The sequence below is a fragment of the Leguminivora glycinivorella genome, chromosome 26 (assembly GCF_023078275.1).
Source record: "Leguminivora glycinivorella isolate SPB_JAAS2020 chromosome 26, LegGlyc_1.1, whole genome shotgun sequence".
Taxonomy (NCBI): domain Eukaryota; kingdom Metazoa; phylum Arthropoda; class Insecta; order Lepidoptera; family Tortricidae; genus Leguminivora; species Leguminivora glycinivorella.
Window position 1 is genome coordinate 11,202,641 of NC_062996.1, and position 18,968 is coordinate 11,221,608.

General features: G+C 38.6%; 1 protein-coding gene across 1 annotated transcript in view; it reads left to right on the forward strand.

Annotated features, from left to right (window-relative positions):
* Positions 1–270: 270 nt before the first annotated feature.
* Positions 271–18,968, forward strand: part of LOC125239990 (single-minded homolog 1) — a 28,912-nt gene continuing 10,214 nt past the window's right edge. Inside the window, exons 1-6 of the mRNA XM_048147785.1 lie at positions 271–384; positions 5,536–5,757; positions 7,747–7,922; positions 9,735–9,856; positions 10,744–10,864; positions 12,530–12,708. Coding sequence (XP_048003742.1) covers positions 324–384; positions 5,536–5,757; positions 7,747–7,922; positions 9,735–9,856; positions 10,744–10,864; positions 12,530–12,708 — 881 coding nt within the window. The 5' untranslated portion in view covers positions 271–323. The remainder of the gene's footprint in view (positions 385–5,535; positions 5,758–7,746; positions 7,923–9,734; positions 9,857–10,743; positions 10,865–12,529; positions 12,709–18,968) is intronic.

Genomic DNA, 18,968 nt, shown 5'->3' on the forward strand with positions numbered 1-18,968 from the left:
GTCAATCGCACATCTTTATCAAATCCCTATGAAAACAAACTAGACGCTTACAGAATATAACCATGACGTAACAATAACAATCCTATCAGGCACAATGGCGACCAATCGGCGCAAGCATACGGGCTCTTTTATTTATTTGACAACTTATTGTCCGCCATTATTGTACCTGTCGTTTTTTTTTTTACGGAAACGGACATAGGAAGGAGGTGTTCTGCCAGTATGCAAGTGAACCTGTTCGAGTGAGGTGCAATTCTATTTATGAAATAATCAGTTACGTTATTGAGTGCGGATTAGAAGTTTCCATTTTTTTTTAAATTTTAAAAATGAAATATCCGTGCAGAAAGAATTTGACGAGATTCACGAGCGATATTTTTGCGGATTTACGTAAGTTTATTAATGTGATTTTTTTATTATTTTATTTGGCACAATTTATCTAATATTACTAACACTTACCCATCTACGTCAATTAGGTACTTGCAATTTCATTAGATTTTTAGAAATGGGAAATATTTTTTATTTTATTTTATTCTCGACTGGTCTTATAAGAAAATAAAACATTCTTATTTTTATTTTTCGTTTTTTTTCTATTTCCGTACTTTATTTTAATATGGCCAGTACTGGTCCGTGCGATCATAATAGCGCTAGTTTTTATTTCAGTTGCTTATTTCTTATAGATATTTACATTTATTTGTTATGGTTTTATATATCGTTAAAAAAACTCTTGTTTACCACCCATGTAACAAAAAATTAAACTGATCGCGGGCAATACGCACTGTTTCATACAAATTGCTGCCATATGTTGTATATTGTCGCCTAGGGTTCACGACTCCGCTCCAAAACGTTGTATGTCTCATTAATTTAGAAGGGGATCTGGCTGTTCAATTCTCAGCTGAATGTAAGCCTGTGATGTGATTTGTAAGCATTAAAGGTGACATTCCGAAAGCAAACAAACTTGCACAGAGAACACACGGTGAAAATAGAAAATGAAACGAATTTTTTTTTTAAATGTTACTATATGACTATTTCGATATTACACACATACATATTGTACAAATTTGAATTTTAATATTTTATTTATACTTTAAGTGTCCCTATTTATTACAAGTGGTTTTAATGTAACATTTACTAAAACTTGTTATCTGATGCGATATATAAATCAATTGAATTAACGGAAGTTGCAAAAAGTTATTAGTATCCGTTTTACAGCACCCTTGCGTTGTATAATAAATATAATAATTCAGGTAATATATTCGCTTCTCTTTAAAAGACAAGATATCTCTAGGTCATTTTACATTGGTCAAACATTTCACCTAAATTTCTCGACCAATCAGAACACGGCGCGGTTGCTATTGGATGAAATTATTCATCAGCGCTGTTGTTTTCCCGCCAAATGTGGTGCTGAGAGCTAGGGCTGCCGCTTTTGAGTGCCACGACTGAATCAGGGTTGATAAAAATAAATTCTTTTCAAATTGAAACTTTTTAAGTTGTCAAGATAAATAATCTGCGCGGTCGGGGTGGTGTAGCGGTTTATCACGTCAGCCGCGTTAGCTGGAGATCCGGGTTCGATTCCCGGCTTCGCCACCAGTGGGCTTGATCGCTTTTTCTTTAGTGTACTTATGGTATCTATTTCAGTTTATAATAAATAATCTAATTAAATCTTTCTTACACCTTTTTAAATTAGAGGAAAGATGGATAAATTCAAACTTCTAGCAGGACTCGAACTTGTGACCAACTGCCGCAGCAATTGCTATGACCAACTTAGCAAAGGAGACTTCGGCAAATCAGTCAGTCGCAGGTTCGAGTCCTGCCTGAAGTGTGAATTTCTCCTTTAATTTAAAAATATGTACCTAGTAATTCTCGCAGACTTTTATGCGAATTATGCGTGATGAAAAATAAGTTTAATTATATTTTATTAACTATTAACATGAAATTATCAATTTCATGTTCGTACCTTGGGAACTTTAGTATTCATTATCAACCATTTTAAAAATCTCCGAAGTTATTCTAACTGATTGAACGATTTACATTTCGTTTTTCTTTAAACTGAATTAGTCGGGAGTGTTCTTATAGCCATGTTTGAAATTTGGTTCACTATATCAGGGGTATTTTCAAAATTTAATTTTGTATAGTGTTCATAATTGCACAATGTTGGTAACCCTAGCAAGCTAGACGCCAGGTAGGCGCGAGCGCATGAATATTCATCGTTGCGTAACGCGAATAATTCCTGAATTTGTAATACCGGGGCGTGGGGCAGGTCAGGATGGCCGTGTCGGAAAAAAAAACACTGGCTGGAAAATGTGAGACTACAGTTGCTATTAGCATATAGCTGCTAGCCTATTGCTATTATAGCGGTTAACTTTTACTTTGGTTTACGCTCATAATTGTACAATTGAGGTAACACTGGCGAGCTAGACGCCAGGTAGGCAAAGGCATGAATATGCATCGCGAATAATTCCTGAGTTTGTTATACCCGGGGCGTGGGGCAGGTCAGGATGGCCGTGTCGAAAAAAAAAAGCACTGACTGGAAAATGTAAGACTACAGTAGCACCTAGCTGCTAGCCCATTGCTATTAATGACAGCTAGCGGTATAACTTTTACTTTGGCTTACGCTTTTAACTGTAGGTACAATTTTGGTAACACTAGCGAGCTAGACGCCAGGTATGAATATGCATCGTTGCGTAACGCGAATAATTCGTGAATTTGTAATACCGGGGCGTGGGGCAGGTCAGGATGGCCGTATCGGAAAATTAAAAACACTGGCTGGAAACTGGGAGACTTTTCATACTTTACAAAAGTTATTTGCCAAGAGTGGCACTGAAACTTTAGCAGTTTCATGTGCTCTGCCTACCCCTTTATGGGATACAGGCGTGATTGTATGTATGTATGTACAAAAGTCAGTAGAAAAAAAATTGTAGTCTGTACGGAAAGAGAAGAGTCGTGACTATTTATTATAGAAACAAATACTCAAAAAGATACTGTAAACCAGTGTTTTTCAAACTTTATGGTGCCACGGCCCATTATGACCTCTCAAATTTTTTCGCGACCCCCATACCTCGTTTCTAATATTACCTATAACTTAGTGCTGAACGATGTAATAAATTTTTCAGTACAGATGGTCGTTTTTTTACGCACTAGTTCGAGAAGTGGTTCATTATAGGTATGCCAGGTCGAAACTTCGGAGGCTCATCTGTACTGAAAAACGTAGCACGATACACGTGCGAAAAGGAAATTCGTAACTCGTGTCGATTTAAAACACTCCCTTCGGTCGTGTTTTAATTTATCGCCACTCGTTTCGAGCTTCCTTCTTACGCACTTGTATCGTAATGTACCTACTATTCATACATCTTTCAGCACATCGAATCGAATCGAATTTACAACTTTTATAAATAAAAGTTCGCAAACTCGTCTATTGCGAATAGTATGCGTAGATATGGGTGTACTTTATCACTTATAACTCAGGGGTGAGATGGCTTTCGAGAGGAAGGGTTTTAACACGCGTTATAGAGCTTCAATCAGAATTATTAATATTTTTACAATATTGTTGTTGATTATGTTACGATATTGAAAGTAGCCTTGCCGGTATCTTTGACCACTTAAATGTTATGATCGCAAGTCTGCAAAGAAAGGGACGAAAACATAATTAGAGAAAAAGATAAAGTTAACGGATTTCTAGCAAAAATTGAGTTGTGGACTACATTTTAACACAGCATGCAGTTTGCGTATGCGTATGCAGTTTGATTATTTCCCTTGCATGGCTAAGATCATTCAAGAAATATCATCAGATATGGTGGAGAGCTTGCAAAGTTTAAAAAACCAACTCCAAAGTTATTTCTCAACTGTAACATTGATTGGTGATGGAAAGTTGGATTATGAATATTTTTTTAAATATTAAGTCCGTTGAGCAGGCCGATCTCAACGCCTCGTTGAAAGAAGCACCATTTCAATTGACGCGTTCTGGGTTAAAAGAATGGCTGCATTTAGTAAAAGAAGCCCTTAAAGTTTTGATCCCATTTGCTACTTCATATTTATGCGAGCTGACGTCTTCAACAAATAAACACAATTTATTTATTTATCATAAAAATAGTTATTTAAGGTTAACCTTTTAATTTTCAAGAATTTGACTTTTTTAAGTTAAAAAAAACGTAACCAGTTTATCATAAAGCTGAACTTCGCGACCCCCTTGGATAGATGCCGCGACCCCCCTGGGGGTCGCGACCCACACTTTGAAAAACACTGCTGTAAACCATAGAAGAATAACTAATTATGGTATGGAAAGAGTTGTAATTCATAGTTTTATAGTTTTATTTATTATTTTATAGTTTTATTCAACACAACTCTTTCCTTTTAGGATGTAGTTGTAGGATGTTTATTATGCATGCTGCATGATAGTCATAAATTCTAGTCATAGTTATAAGGAACGCTGTATGAAACTAGTTTTCTATAAGATTTTGCATGCCCTCTAGCTGGCTGAATACACTGCACTTTACATTTGTTTGATACCATCTACTTGACTGTATTCTTGCAAATAAACGATTTGATTGATTGATTGATTTATTTATTCCTCTATGCTGTTAACTAAACTTTAAATACTTAATAGAAAACAAAATTAAAACAATTCTACACAGTGTCCCCTGCGACACAATGCCAACACTAGCAGCATTTCCGCGCTGGATCATTAAGCTAATATCCTAATACATATATTTATTAGTATTAGTACACGTATGTTTCATTGCCATATTGAATTATTGACATATGTTCTCGTTAAATCATAGCCAACGTGCCTTATCTCTGGTTCGGAACAAAAGAGTTAATCATTAAATATTTTATAGAGCTATCTTGAAGACCTTGAAGTACCCATTATTACTTATTTATCTGGAATTGTTAATATGTAAAGCGAAATATTTAAAAAATACATCATCCTCCTTGCGTTATCCCGGCATTCGCCATGGGAGCCTGGCATCTACTTTGACAACTAATCCCAAGTTCCCAAGATTTGGCATAGACACAAGTTTTACGAAAGCGACTGCCATTTGATCTTCTAACTCGAATGGTAACTAGGCCTTATTGGGATTAAGTAGTCCGGTTTCCTCATAACGTTTTCCTTCACCGAAAAATGACTGGTAAAATTTTGTATCAAATGACATTTCACTCCTAAGTTCCGAAAAACTCATTGGTACGAGCCGGGGTTCGAACCAGCGACCTCCGGATTGAAAGTCATATTAGGCTCCGGCCGTCATGGCCAACTCATAATTTTATTAACTACTGCTTTTGCCCGTACGTGGCTTTGCACACGTTAAATCGAAAATTTCAAAATGCTCCATACAAACTTCCAACCTCCATTTTAGGAAAGTGGGGGGTTAGAAAGAGACAAAAAGTAGCCTATGTCACTCTCTATCCCTTCAACTATCTCCACTTAAAAAATCAAGTCAATTCGTCGCTCTATTTTGCCGAGAAAGACGGACAAACAAACAGACACACACACTTTCCCATTTATAATATTAGTATGGATGATAGTAACATATTCTTCTCCCACAGCTTGCCGCAAAGACCAGCGGCCCGCGCCGCTCGACGCGGCGGCCATCATGAAAGAAAAGAGCAAGAACGCCGCCCGCTCCCGACGAGAAAAAGAGAACGCCGAGTTTCTCGAGCTGGCCAAGCTACTCCCTCTCCCAGCTGCCATTACGTCACAACTCGACAAAGCCTCTGTCATCAGATTGACGACTAGTTACTTGAAAATGCGACAAGTGTTCCCAGATGGTAAGTTATTTACTGGTTATTAGAAAGAGAAAGAATGTCAGACTCCGAAGAGAAAAAGAGAACACTGAGTTTTTCGAGCTGGCCAAGCTCCTCCCTCTCCCCGCTGCTATTACGTCACAACTCGACAAAGCCTCTGTCATCAGATTAACGACTAGTTACTTGAAGATGCGACAAGTCTTCACAGATGGTAAGTTTAATCTACTGGCTATTAGAAAGAGAAAAAATATCAAGAGACCAAAGACAGAAAGAGAACACTGAGTTTCTCGAACTGGCAAAGCTCCTCCCTTTGCCAGCTGCCATTACAGCTGCCATCAGACTGACGACTTTGAAGATGCGTCAAGTCTTTCCGGATGGTATGTTAATATGTTACTTATGATAGAAATAGGAATGCCAGGCTCTGAAGAGAGAGAGATATTTGACCTGTCGGTATTTCCAGAAGTTTCTAAGGTGAAATAATACCCCATAATGACGACGACCGGTCTGGCGCAGTCGGTAGTGACCCTGCCTGCTACGCCGCGGTCCCGGGTTCGAATCCCGGTAAGGGCATTTATTTGTGTGATGAGCACAGATATTTGTTCCTGAGTCATGGATGTTTTCTATGTATATAAGTATTTATATATTATATATATATCGTTGTCTGAGTACCTGCAACACAAGCCTTCTTGAGCTTACCGTGGGACTCAGTCAATCTGTGTAAGAATGTCCTATAATATTTATTTATTTATTTATAATGGACGGTGATGCCATTATGGACAAAAAAACACAAATCCTTAAAAATAAGTATCTAAAATTAGTTTCTAAAAACTGACGGCTATGTACCATAAATTAGAGTTGTAGAGCTGTTTCATTTTGAAGTTTCAATTAATTCGGCTATTTCTGAAGGATTTGGCGACAAGATAAAATTCATTAGTTTATTGAAAAAAATATCAAGACGAATTCTTAGTAATGTTGCTAAGAGAGTTAAGTTCACGCATAAAAAAATAAAAAAATAATACTCGGTGAAAACTTGAATGCGTTTTACTTACTGCATTAAGCATAAGATAAGGTATAAAACATACTAGTTTGTTGCTCCAAAGATATAAAGAAATGGCGTTATTTTGCGAGTGTCCATTACTGGAACCGAAAAACTGCCTACCTCCTATGATGGACAAGGAACAATTTACAAAACCAAAATTTACAAGAAACAGTCCTATGTTAAAATAACTCAAACTAATTGTATTTATGGTATATAAAATTGACTCATTGAGTATCAGTTTGCTTTAAAAGTAAAGTTTTAAACTTATTTCACTGTCCATAATGGGGGATCCATTACTGGAGAACTGCCGTCCATAATTGGAGAAAAAACACCTAGTTTTAATTTGTTAAGTATGAAGAAACTAATAGGAGTATCCATTCTGCAATACGCTTGAAATGTAAAAGAAGGATAGGACATTCAAGATTTAACACGCTTAGCGGTAGAATTTTTACATTTATGAGTGAAATATCAAAAACAGGCGAACATTTTTCTTAAACTGTCCATGATTGGGTCCGTTACCTTACACGACAATCAAAATCTAGAAAATTACTTTGCTGATCCGCGATCAGACAGCATGCTACTTAGTCAATCAGTGCTAATCCGTTGTTATAGCTACTTGCGTATTTTGATATGCAAATGCATTCCCACCTTCCCACCGCAAAAAACAATAAAATATAGCAAAACCACCAACAAAGATAAGAGACTCGACATGTGTTTCGCCTCTCTACTTACCTCCAAGACAACTAAATCAGTTTACACTTCATCCTCAAGTCTGAAGATGGAGAGAAAATGCTTCAACTTGAACTAATCAAAATACCGTCCACATTTCGCTCAGGCGTATAAGTATGGTCGCGCGATAAATGATAAAACAACTGTCTGACGGCCTGATGTTTTATCATTTATCGCTCGACCATGCTTGCCAGCCTGAACTCCACTTACCAAGGTCACTAAATCACATTACACTGTATCCTCAGGTCTGGGAGACGCGTGGGGCGCGTCACCACCCCCTCCTCAGCCCCGGGAGCTCTCCATCCGGGAGCTGGGCAGCCACCTGCTGCAGACCCTGGACGGGTTCATCTTCGTGGTGGCTCCTGATGGCAAAATAATGTATATCAGTGAAACGGCGTCTGTGCATTTAGGATTAAGTCAGGTGAGAAAATTTAAGTGTTTTTATACGGCTCTAAGAGTCAAAAACTGGACATCAGCTTCGGATCATAGACGGTAATTAATCATTAATTGTGATGAGTGACGACCCCTAATCGCATTATCAAGCATTTACTCGTACGTTTGACCAGAAATATATCACTATTGTCAAGAGGGCACTATTATTATGATGTATACGGTGACACTAGTGACAATTCAAGTATCAAAAAAAAAAGTTCCAATGAAATTCCGGGACATTTACATCAGTGAAACTATGTTAGAATATTTAGGAATAAGTGATGGGACCGTGCGCGACGACACGCCACGTGACAGGTGACCATTATGGACAATATTGTCGCCGCTGTTAAGCGAGAAGTAAGTAAAAATTGTGAAAAAATTAATGAAATCTTGTGTTATTTTACTATATTAGACAATTTTGGACGACGGTGGTTACAACATTATCGCCAATAACATTAAAATTGTTGTTTTCAGTGAGAAATTAACAAACTGGTGACTAAAACGGGGTTTCGTGCCATCGCTCACGAAATCATTTTCCAACCTAAGACGATGAATAAAGACAAGAAATTGGTGCTAGCTGGGCATTTTCTAGAGATTGAAGACTTTTTAGCACCATTTGTACCTATGTGCAATAAAGTATAAATAAATCATTGGCTTTTGAAATAGTTGATCAGTTCACTGCTATCCTGTCATTTTCATACGCTAACTATAGGTATTATAAGTATCATTGCAGAGTACAGGGTTTATTGTAAAATAAAAACAAACTAGCTATAATAACGTTTAATTATAATATACATTACATAAACTTGTTTCATTTACTTGAAAATATTGGAGGTTTACCAGATATCACATCAAATACAATCATGAATGCGATGAAATAAGTTCTCAGGAATTTTATTTGAAATGTGATAAGCCTTCAGTGGATGGACTGCTTCTGCTTCTATTGTTCTCGTGCTCCTTCTTCCCATTGAAACCTCGATATTTACGCATTTTCGTCAATCCGTTTCGATTTGTAAACAGGAGCACAGATGAGGAAACAAATAAAATTATTTCCGAACATAACTGGGATTGGCTTCCACGTCGGCTTTTCTACCTCCAATAAAATTTGCACTATAAATTCACCGTAAATTCAATTCAATACTTGTATCAAATGATTACGCACTTTAAGTAAAACTTCAGAGATTGGACGACACTTTTCTTCTTACGGCAACTATTCACTTAAACGGTGGTTTCGTTTCCACCACGGTCTTGGAAATAGCTAGAATTTAGTCGCTACTTTTCTTGGAGTTATTTCAATTCGCCATAACAAATTTTACTGGGCCCGTATTAAATTTATCTCAAAAACGACATGAAAATGTTTACTGCAATATGGATTTGACAGCTCAAGTCAGCGACTAAGATGTCAATTTTGGCCGTAGTGAGCGCTGTGATCGTTTTAGCTACCCCCTCCACCCGCTTTGCACCCTGCCAATAGGTCCGTGAGGATTTTTTTACGAGCGGAATACCTGTTCCAAACTCTGATCAGCTTAATTTCTTTGCCATGCTGCAAAAGCATTTGGCGTAGTGTAGATCAACTAGTGGATAGGCATGCTTATAGCTGCTCAAGAGTGGTGAAAGGTCTGTAAAGAAGTAGCTTTCATAAAAAATGTCTCACAGGCGCGGAATCGCAGATTTATATTTAAGTCAAGTCAAGAGTAAATAGGCTATTACTGAACCAGTGAGCTACAACCTCGGTGCGACTAAGGTCAATCACTGGCCAGTTTATAATAATAAAAAAACTAAACAAACATTTTGAATTCAGGTGGAGCTCACAGGCAACTCAATATACGAGTACATCCACCAAGCAGACCATGAGGAAATGAACGCCGTTCTCAGTTTGCAACACCCACACTCGTATCTCGGGCATCAGTACCCCAGTCTTGGGTAAGTCACTTACACTTAATGTGGTTCTGCAATCCAAAGAGGATCTTGGCCTCCGCCATTTGGTCCTATCCTGTGCGATCTGGGGCCCATTTCTCGAAGCTACAAGTTACAATCTACAAATGGTTGTCAATGTCTAATATGACAAGTTGGAAAGAGATTTCCACTTGTAACTTTCAGCTTTGAGAAATGGGCCCCAGGTGCCACTCGGTCACTTTAAGACCACTAAGTCTCTCTGGACCTCGTAGATCTATCGGTACCTGGGCCTTCCGGCCGGCTTGGGTAAGTTTCTCACGCTATTTGAGCCTTTGTGTCCTGAGCAGACCAGGAGAAAATCAACGCTGTTCTGAGCTTACAACACCCACACTCCTACCAGACACCAGTACCTCAGTCTTGGGTAAGCTGCGATCGAAAGAGAATCTTGGCCTCCAAAACAAGAGTACGCCACTTATCCCGATCCTACTCAGCTTCCTGCCAATTATCGGCTTGTAGCTGACACAGATCCGCTACCACACTGTCTCCCCAGCGGTATCTGGGCCGACCCGGCGGGCTTCCCAGATACGCCTTCGTGGCAGCCCGATCCTCTCCCATTCTTATTAGGTGGCCGAACCAGCGAAGTCGGTGGGGTTTGAGATTTAGTTACGCCGATGATGTTCGCTTCGCCCACCAACCACCACCTATTTCGGCATTCTTTATCCTCGACGTGCCGTCATCTTTCTTGACAGGTCCCAGGATTTTGCGATAGATCTGTTCTTTCCTCTACCAGGAGCTAACATTCCTCTTTTTTTCTTCCACTTTTGACTATATTGCTATAAATTTTACGATCGGGCTGGTATTACGATAGGCCGCCATTTTAATTCTAACCGTTAATTTTGAACGTTTTGTGTCAGGTACCCCGTGGGAGGAACGTGGGGCCCCTCTGTGGACATCGAGTGCGAGCGAGCTTTCTTCATCAGGATGAAGTGTGTGCTGGCGAAACGGAACGCGGGGCTCACTACCTCTGGATATAAGGTAAAGAACTTTCATAAAAAATATAATTAAAAAAATTATAATGTCTGTTGGACTTGACAAACCTTTGTACATTTTGTAAATTTAGTCATACTTTTCTGCATAATGTGTAGTTTTTAAGGTTATTACGAATAAATATTTTGATTTGATTGTTAGCAGATTCGAGTAGGTATTCGACTCTGTTGGGAAAAGAATTTCTACTCTGTTGTCCAGCAGGCTTGTTATGCTTCTAATTTTATCACTTATCCACGTGAATAAAGCATCCGTCACGCTTTGGCAAAGTACGTCAGTGTGAGAGTGGCAGATGTCTTATCCACGTGGATAAGTGATAAAATTGATAGCATGGTACGCTGGCTACTGTCTTAGTGTAGTGCAGAGATGATATCAAAATCATCATTTGAGTTTGGATTTCTTAACACTTTCACTCCGGCACTGGGTCTTTTCGACCCAGTACGAATATGAAAGGATAAACCAAATTTGAAAAAAGAAAAAAAGGACACTTACCTATATTTCACTGTGTAAATTGTGATAAAATTATAACGTAAATCTCATCATTGGCGTGAAAGATATCTCCAACACATACTATCCCCCACAACCCTTTATTATTTCAACTCATGAATTCGTAATATAGTCCGTAATCTGACAACAATAAGGGTGTTATTTGACGGTATTTGGCAGCAAAGTGGGGTGGATTGAGTGCCGTGTGCCATGCTAATAAGCTCTCGCATTGTTTGTATAATCGAGCACCCTGTATAATTAGGTGGTTGAAGAGCTGCCTGTACGAGTATAATTTTCGCGCCGGGTATGTGTAGGTAGGTATGCATTATTTAACACTGTGATGTTGGGTATAATCCGTATAATTCAGTCTACTAGATACTTATATAATATTATTATAGTTGTGGACACTTGGAGACATATTCAAGATTATGTTTTAGCATTTGATACTATTTTAATTTGATTGTATAAATCTATATTTTTCAGAGATTCGGACACTTAGAGACCTTTACATCTAAGTCTTTTTATGCTAGCATTTAGGGTAATTGCCTCCTTAGTAACATACGAGGACAGAATGTTAGTGTGTATCACAGTTATATGTTTTATCATTTGAATATTTATTGTAGTCTGGCAGCTTGAACATGTCATGCTCGCTTCGTCTTTGCTTACGGTGGCGTCGTTGATCGGGTCGCGAGAACTCGTAGTACCAAAATTCAAAAGTGGAAAATGTCTGCTTTGGTTGAGTTGAGATTGAACTTATAGCCTCTGGATTGATATTCCAATGCTCCAGATCCAGAGGTCGTGAGTTCAAGTCTCTATATTTGCCACTTTTAAATGTATTCTAAGCCTAGTGGCATAGATTGCAGATGTTTCTGCTAGTCATAAGTAAAAAAGCAAAGGAATGAAATGCGCTCTGCTCTCACCATCGGTGTTCCCAGAAAAATACGACGTCGGTCTTTTTAAAGCAAAAGTGAATAGGCTATTACTGAATCGGCGAGCTCCATCTTAGACTCTGTCTTCACTTCCCATCAGGTGTGACTAGGGTCAATCTGTCTAAAAAAAACTAAAAAAACTCAAATAGTATTCTACTTCGTTCTATGGCCTTTTCTTCTTCCAACAGTGTATCTACCTAGGACAGGAATCGAACCATCACTAACCCACCTACTCTTCCAGGTGATCCACTGTTCTGGTTACCTGCGCGCGCGCCGCTTCGGCGAGGGCGCCGCGCCGCTTGGCCTCGTCGCCGTCGGACACTCGCTGCCGCCATCTGCCGTCACAGAACTCAAACTACATAGCAATATGTTTATGTTCAGAGCCAGTTTGGATATGCGGCTGATATTCCTTGATGCCAGGTAAGCCTCGACACTCTTGACCTAAAATACATGATAGACTTATATTAGTGTCTGCAATAGTTGGCTAATACTGCCATCTGCCGTCACCGAACTGAAACTACATAGCAATATGTTCATGTTTAGAGCCAGTTTGGATATGAGACATATTCCTTGATGCTAGTTGAGTTTTATTTGTTACCTCTAAAGTCGTCTGCAGAATATTTGCTACCGCCATCTGTCGTTACTGAACCCAAACTACACTCCAATATGTTCATGTTCAGAGCTAGTCTGAATATGAGAGACTTATAATCCTCGATGCCAGGTCAGTTTGTATGTTTAAATTAGACGACGTGTATTTAGGAAGGTCTCATTGTCTCAATCGGCTCAATCCCAATCGGCCGTGACGGAGCTCAAACTGTAATTCGATTTTATAATTTACTAACTTTTGCCCGCGGCTTCACTCGTTCACGTTCGCCACGGTACCGGGTCTATTTGGCCCTGTACAAAATACAAATCAAGTATCTATCTGTGCTTAATTAATGTCTCTCGTAAGTCTCGTAAGTCTCGTGATGGTAAAGATCTAAAATAAAAAGTCGAGCCTTATTCTTCTGATTTGAATCGTAAATCGAAACAATACAAATCTTTTTCAAAATAAATATACTATTTAAGTCCTGCAAACCGTGAAAAAGCTTAAACTAAACTAGTTATTTTGCGATACAACTAATAAGAGTAAAAAGTTAAAGTAAGTACCTAATTAATACGTTTCGTGGTTTGGTGTGGTGACGGGTTAAGAATTTTCTTTTCGTTCCGTGGGTGTTGTAGAAGTCGACTGTGGGATATGGGTTAAATCGTGGCGTAGGCGAGAGGCTGGCAACCTGTCACTGAAATGTCACAATTTGGATTTTTCAACCTCTTTTTGGCAAAAGTGGCACTGAAACTTAGTAATTCATGTGCTCTGCCTACCCCTTTATGGGATACAGGCTTGATTATATGTATGAATGTATGTAATTCGTTTGATAACAAAATGACTAAATATCATAAAAACATATTACATATACGTTTATCCCTCCAAGTAAATGCATAATATTATTGTTTATTAGTTAAGCGTCTTGACGCCATTAGCGAGTGATTTAAGCGGCACTAACGCGTGCGCCGGCGCGAATCGATTACACGCTAGCAATGTCACATCACATGTCACTGGGTGTTTTCACCACTGTGACATTGACACTTGATACCAGCTGACAATTAAATAAATAAATAATGTGGGGACACCTTACACAGGTCAACTTAGCCCCAAACTAAGCAAAGCTTGTACTATGTAATTATATAAAAACAAGTGCAGTCATATACACGTATCAGCTGCTAGTGTATCAAATAATAATATAGGTAATAATATATACTACGGCAGTGGCTTTCGTAAAAACTAGTGCCTACGCCAAATCTTGGGATTAGTTGTCAAAGCGGACCCCAGGTTCCCATGAGCCGTGTCAAATGCCGGGATAACGCAAGGATGATGATGATGGGCGCAAAACATCCATGATTCGGGAACAAATACCAAGGTACAGTCAACAACACAGCTGTGTATACAGACAAAGTGCCAAAAATATGTATACACACCTTTATGTACAGGTAATAAAGTTCTGTATGCATATTTTTGGCACTTTGTCTGTATACACAGCTGTGTTGTTGACTGTACGTAACCAAATACACAAACTCTCACTATAATAGGTAAAGGCTACGAAACCGTAGCTATCTATCTCTATCGCTCTTGCGTATTGGCGCTACAGAGCCAGACTCCATTTCTGTCGGCGTCTGGCGTCGACGATTGCCATTCGGCTACGACGGCTGTGCTCATTACACAAATAAATGCCCTTACCGGTATTCGAACCCGGGACCACGGCTAAGCAGGGGTCACTACCCACTAGGCCAGATCGGTCGTCAGATCGGTCGGGAGTCGGGAGTTGGAGCTTACCTTGGGAGTCAATATGTGTAATAATGTCCCATAATATTAATTTAATAAGTCTTAATAACTCCCCCCTGCCAAACCTAGTCACCCGAAATTATAGTAGGTGTATGGTGTGTATTAGATGTATTTTAGCGGTGTCAATCAACGCACAATTCATTTCAAAAATGTTGCCACGAGGCACCGCACTAGGCGTGGAAAAACGTTCCGGGAACCGGCAAAAATACTGGGCGGCCTGCTGCGCTCTCCACTGCACTCGCTAAGGGTCTAAATAGGCATTTTCATTATCTAAATTAAAAAAATATATTTTGCAGTATAATTAGACTACACGTCTCTTTTGCAGTAGACCACAGGTATCTGAAATTACCCACCTGTCTATAGGGTAGGTAAAGTTTTTTGAAGATAGGCAAATAATATTACTTTTTCTGATAGAATACGTTATACCTACCACGGAAAGGTGGCTCTTTTATTTTTATTTTCTTATCGTATTATTTATTCATTATATTATTAAATGACCGAAATGACGTTTGTGAAATTTAATGGCGGATAAGGTGACAATTTTTGCGCTTTTTTGAGTGTATGAAATCAGAAAAAAAAAACAGATACTAATAACCGCGAAGTGACACTGATAGTTCACGTCGCTTTTTTTCTAATTTCAAGTTCAAGTTCAAGTTCTTTATTTAATACATTCAGCACGCGCAAAGGCATTGTCACCTCATCTGCCATTCATTAAATTTCACAAACGTCATTTAAAAAACCGGCCAAGAGCGTGTCGGGCCACTCTCAGTGTAGGGTTCCGTAGTTTTCCGTATTTTTCTCAAAAACTACTGAACCTATCAAGTTCAAAATAATTTTCCTAGAAAGTCCTTATAAAGTTCTACTTTTGTGATTTTTTTCATATTTTTTAAACATATGGTTCAAAAGTTAGAAGAGGGGGGACGCACTTTTTTTTCCTTTAGGAGCGATTATTTCCGAAAATATTAATATTATCAAAAAATGATCTTAGTAAACCCTTATTCATTTTTAAATACCTATCCAACAATATATCACACGTTGGGGTTGGAATGAAAAAAAATATCAGCCCCCACTTTACATGTAGGGGGGGTACCCTAATAAAACATTTTTTTCCATTTTTTATTTTTGCACTTTGTTGGCGTGATTGATATACATATTGGTACCAAATTTCAGCTTTCTAGTGCTAACGGTTACTGAGATTATCCACGGACGGACGGACGGACGGACGGACGGACGGACGGACGGACGGACGGACGGACGGACAGACAGACATGGCGAAACTATAAGGGTTCCTAGTTGACTACGGAACCCTAAAAAAGATATAATATACAAATTAATTGTTTAGGTTTTTTATGTAGGTACACTAAAAGTACATAGTATAGCTAAGTTTCAAGTTATTAAGTCTTGTGTGGAGCGCACCATCCCTTTATTAGTTCACGCCAATCAACGTCATCGTTTCGCAGAAACAGACACACACACATACATACACACATACAGCCTTTACAGGGTTTTATACGAGGCCCATTGACTGAATAAAAATAACGTTGGTGGCGAACAAGCAAGCCCGTCTAAAAGGAAGCCGCCACAGCAGCCTATAAACGCTTGCAACTCCAGATCTTTTTTAACCATTCTCATTTACGTTCTATGCAATTTGGATATATTTCTAGGCATTATCTTATAACTGTTTTATTATATTATCATAAGTTCCTTCATAATTATTAATGAATTGAATGAAATAAGTACCTAATTATGTTCGTTTAAACAGCAAAAATACAAACTTTAAGGTCATTTACCGACTTTAAAAAACATCCCTGCAGCTCACTGTACCTATCAATATTGTCAATATTTTGTTTGCGCAAAAAAGAAAAAAAAAACCGGCCAAGAGCGTGTCGGGCCACGCTCAGTGTAGGGTTCCGTAGTTTTCCGTATTTTTCTCAAAAACTACTGAACCTATCAAGTTCAAAACAATTTTCCTAGAAAGTCTTTATAAAGTTCTACTTTTGTGATTTTTTTCATATTTCTAAACATGTGGTTCAAAAGTTAGAGGGGGGGGGACACTTTTTTTTCCTTTAGGAGCGATTATTTCCGAAAACATTAATATTAACAAAAAACGATTTTAGTAAACCCTTATTCATTTTTAAATACCTATCCAACAATATATCACACGTTGGGTTTGGACTTTGGAATGAAAAAAAAATCGGACCCCACTTTACATGGTACCCTAACAATTTTTTTTGAGTTTATTTTACCACTTTGTCGGCGTGACTGATATACATATTGTTACCAAATTTCAGCTTTCTAGTGCTAACGGTCATGAGATCATCCGCGGACGGACGGACAGACATACATGGCGAAACTATAAGGGTTCCTAGTTGACTACGGCACCCTAAAAATTATCATGTCTTTGCGAGGAAAAAGTACCAACCCACACACCACACACCTGATACTATAAAAAACCATAGAGTACTTTTTTATCAATTTACTATTTTTTACGCGTATATTAATTTGCTTTGTATTCTTTACCAATCGGACATCCGACACTCTCAAACAAGAGGCAATTACCCGTACAACTCGAGGGGTCGAAAACACCCCGTACGTAACACCCTAAGTGACAATAGTGTTACAGAGACATGTTACCTTTAGCGTATAGAGAGACGGGTCAAATACATCCCGTACAAAACACCCTAAGCGATTGTAGTGTATTGGTAACATATTGCCTTTAGTGAATAAAGAGAGGGATTGATTAAACCCCGTACAGAATAGCCTAAATGACGGTAGTGTTATAGTGACATGTTACGTTTAGCGTACAAAGAGGGGTCAGAAGCACCCCGTACGGAACATCTTAAGTGACAGTAGTGTAAGGGCAACATATTGCATTTGGTGAATAGAGAGAGGGGTCTGAAACACCCCGTACGAAATATCCTAAGTGATTATACTGTTAGGGTGAAATATTACTTTTGATTGTCAAAGATATTATTTGAGTGTCTCTACTTATACTGCTGTTTGCTTAGTTCTGAATAGTTTTCGGGAGCCGGTTGTGCAAACTTATGATTTCGCAAGTATTACCTATTCTAAGATCAGTTTGAACATAGATTAAATATAATATCATACCATCCCATACATTAAAATGCGACCGCCTAAGAACGCGCATACACTACACCACACATAGATGGCGCCACCATTTTTCGCGTTTTCAAGTTTGGTACCATAATAAAAGTTGTTCATTATGACCTCAAAGTCACTATGGAAAGTTTTAACGGCCCTTTTTATTTCACCCTGTATTTATATACTAGCTTTTGCCCGCGGCTTCGCTCGCGTTAGAAAGAGACAAAAAGTAGCCTATGTCACTCTCCATCCCTTCAACTATCTACACTTAAAAAATCACGTCAATTCGTAGCTCCGTTTTGCCGTGAAAGACGGACAACCAAACAGACACACACACTTTCCCATTTATAATGTTAGTATGGATTTATTTATAACGAGAAAATCAGGTCATCCCCAAAATGAGTCATGATATAATCAAGTGGCTACATTCGACTGATCTGCGACCTGCGTCATCGCTGACGACATTGCTGACAGCGCGGAAGGCTTTCGCGACATTTCGCACGTACTTAAAAGGTGTTAGATAATTGTGTATTTGTTTTAGAGATTATTTGCTGATATTCAAGGTTATTTTAATGGACTTTGGAATGAGTAAAAGTTCAATCAAAAAGGTAGCACCGAGGAAACGAGGGTCGATTCTCGGGTTTTTTTAACCCCTGACGCAAAAACGACGGGGTGTTATAAGTTTGACGAGTCTGTCTGTCTGTGTGTGTGTCTGTCTGTGGCATCGTAGCTCCCGAACGGATGAACCGATTTAGATTTCTTTTTTTTTGTCTGAAAGCTGAGTTAGTCGGGAGTGTTCTTAGCCATGTTTCATGAAAATCGATCAACTATGTCGGGGGTTTTTTCACAATTTAATTTTGTGGTTAGGTTACATATGAGGTTTCTTTTCTGCGAGTAGATACTATCTCTTATTCTATGAGTTGACATTTTGGAGTTTAATATATGTATAAAGGAGTAATGGGCCATTTTTTTCAAAGTTGCCCACCCCACTTTTTTTGTAACATGGGTATTTTTTACACGATTCATACTCAGAATCGAGAGCTCTTTCGATCCTGATAGGAGAAAAAAAAATCCCAAGATTTCCATACATTTTTTCGAACCTTCCAATCCGTTACCGCTATACAAAATGTATGAAAAAGTGGTAACAGAATGGGAAAAAAACTCTGGGACATTTTTTTCCTCCTATTAGGATTGAAAG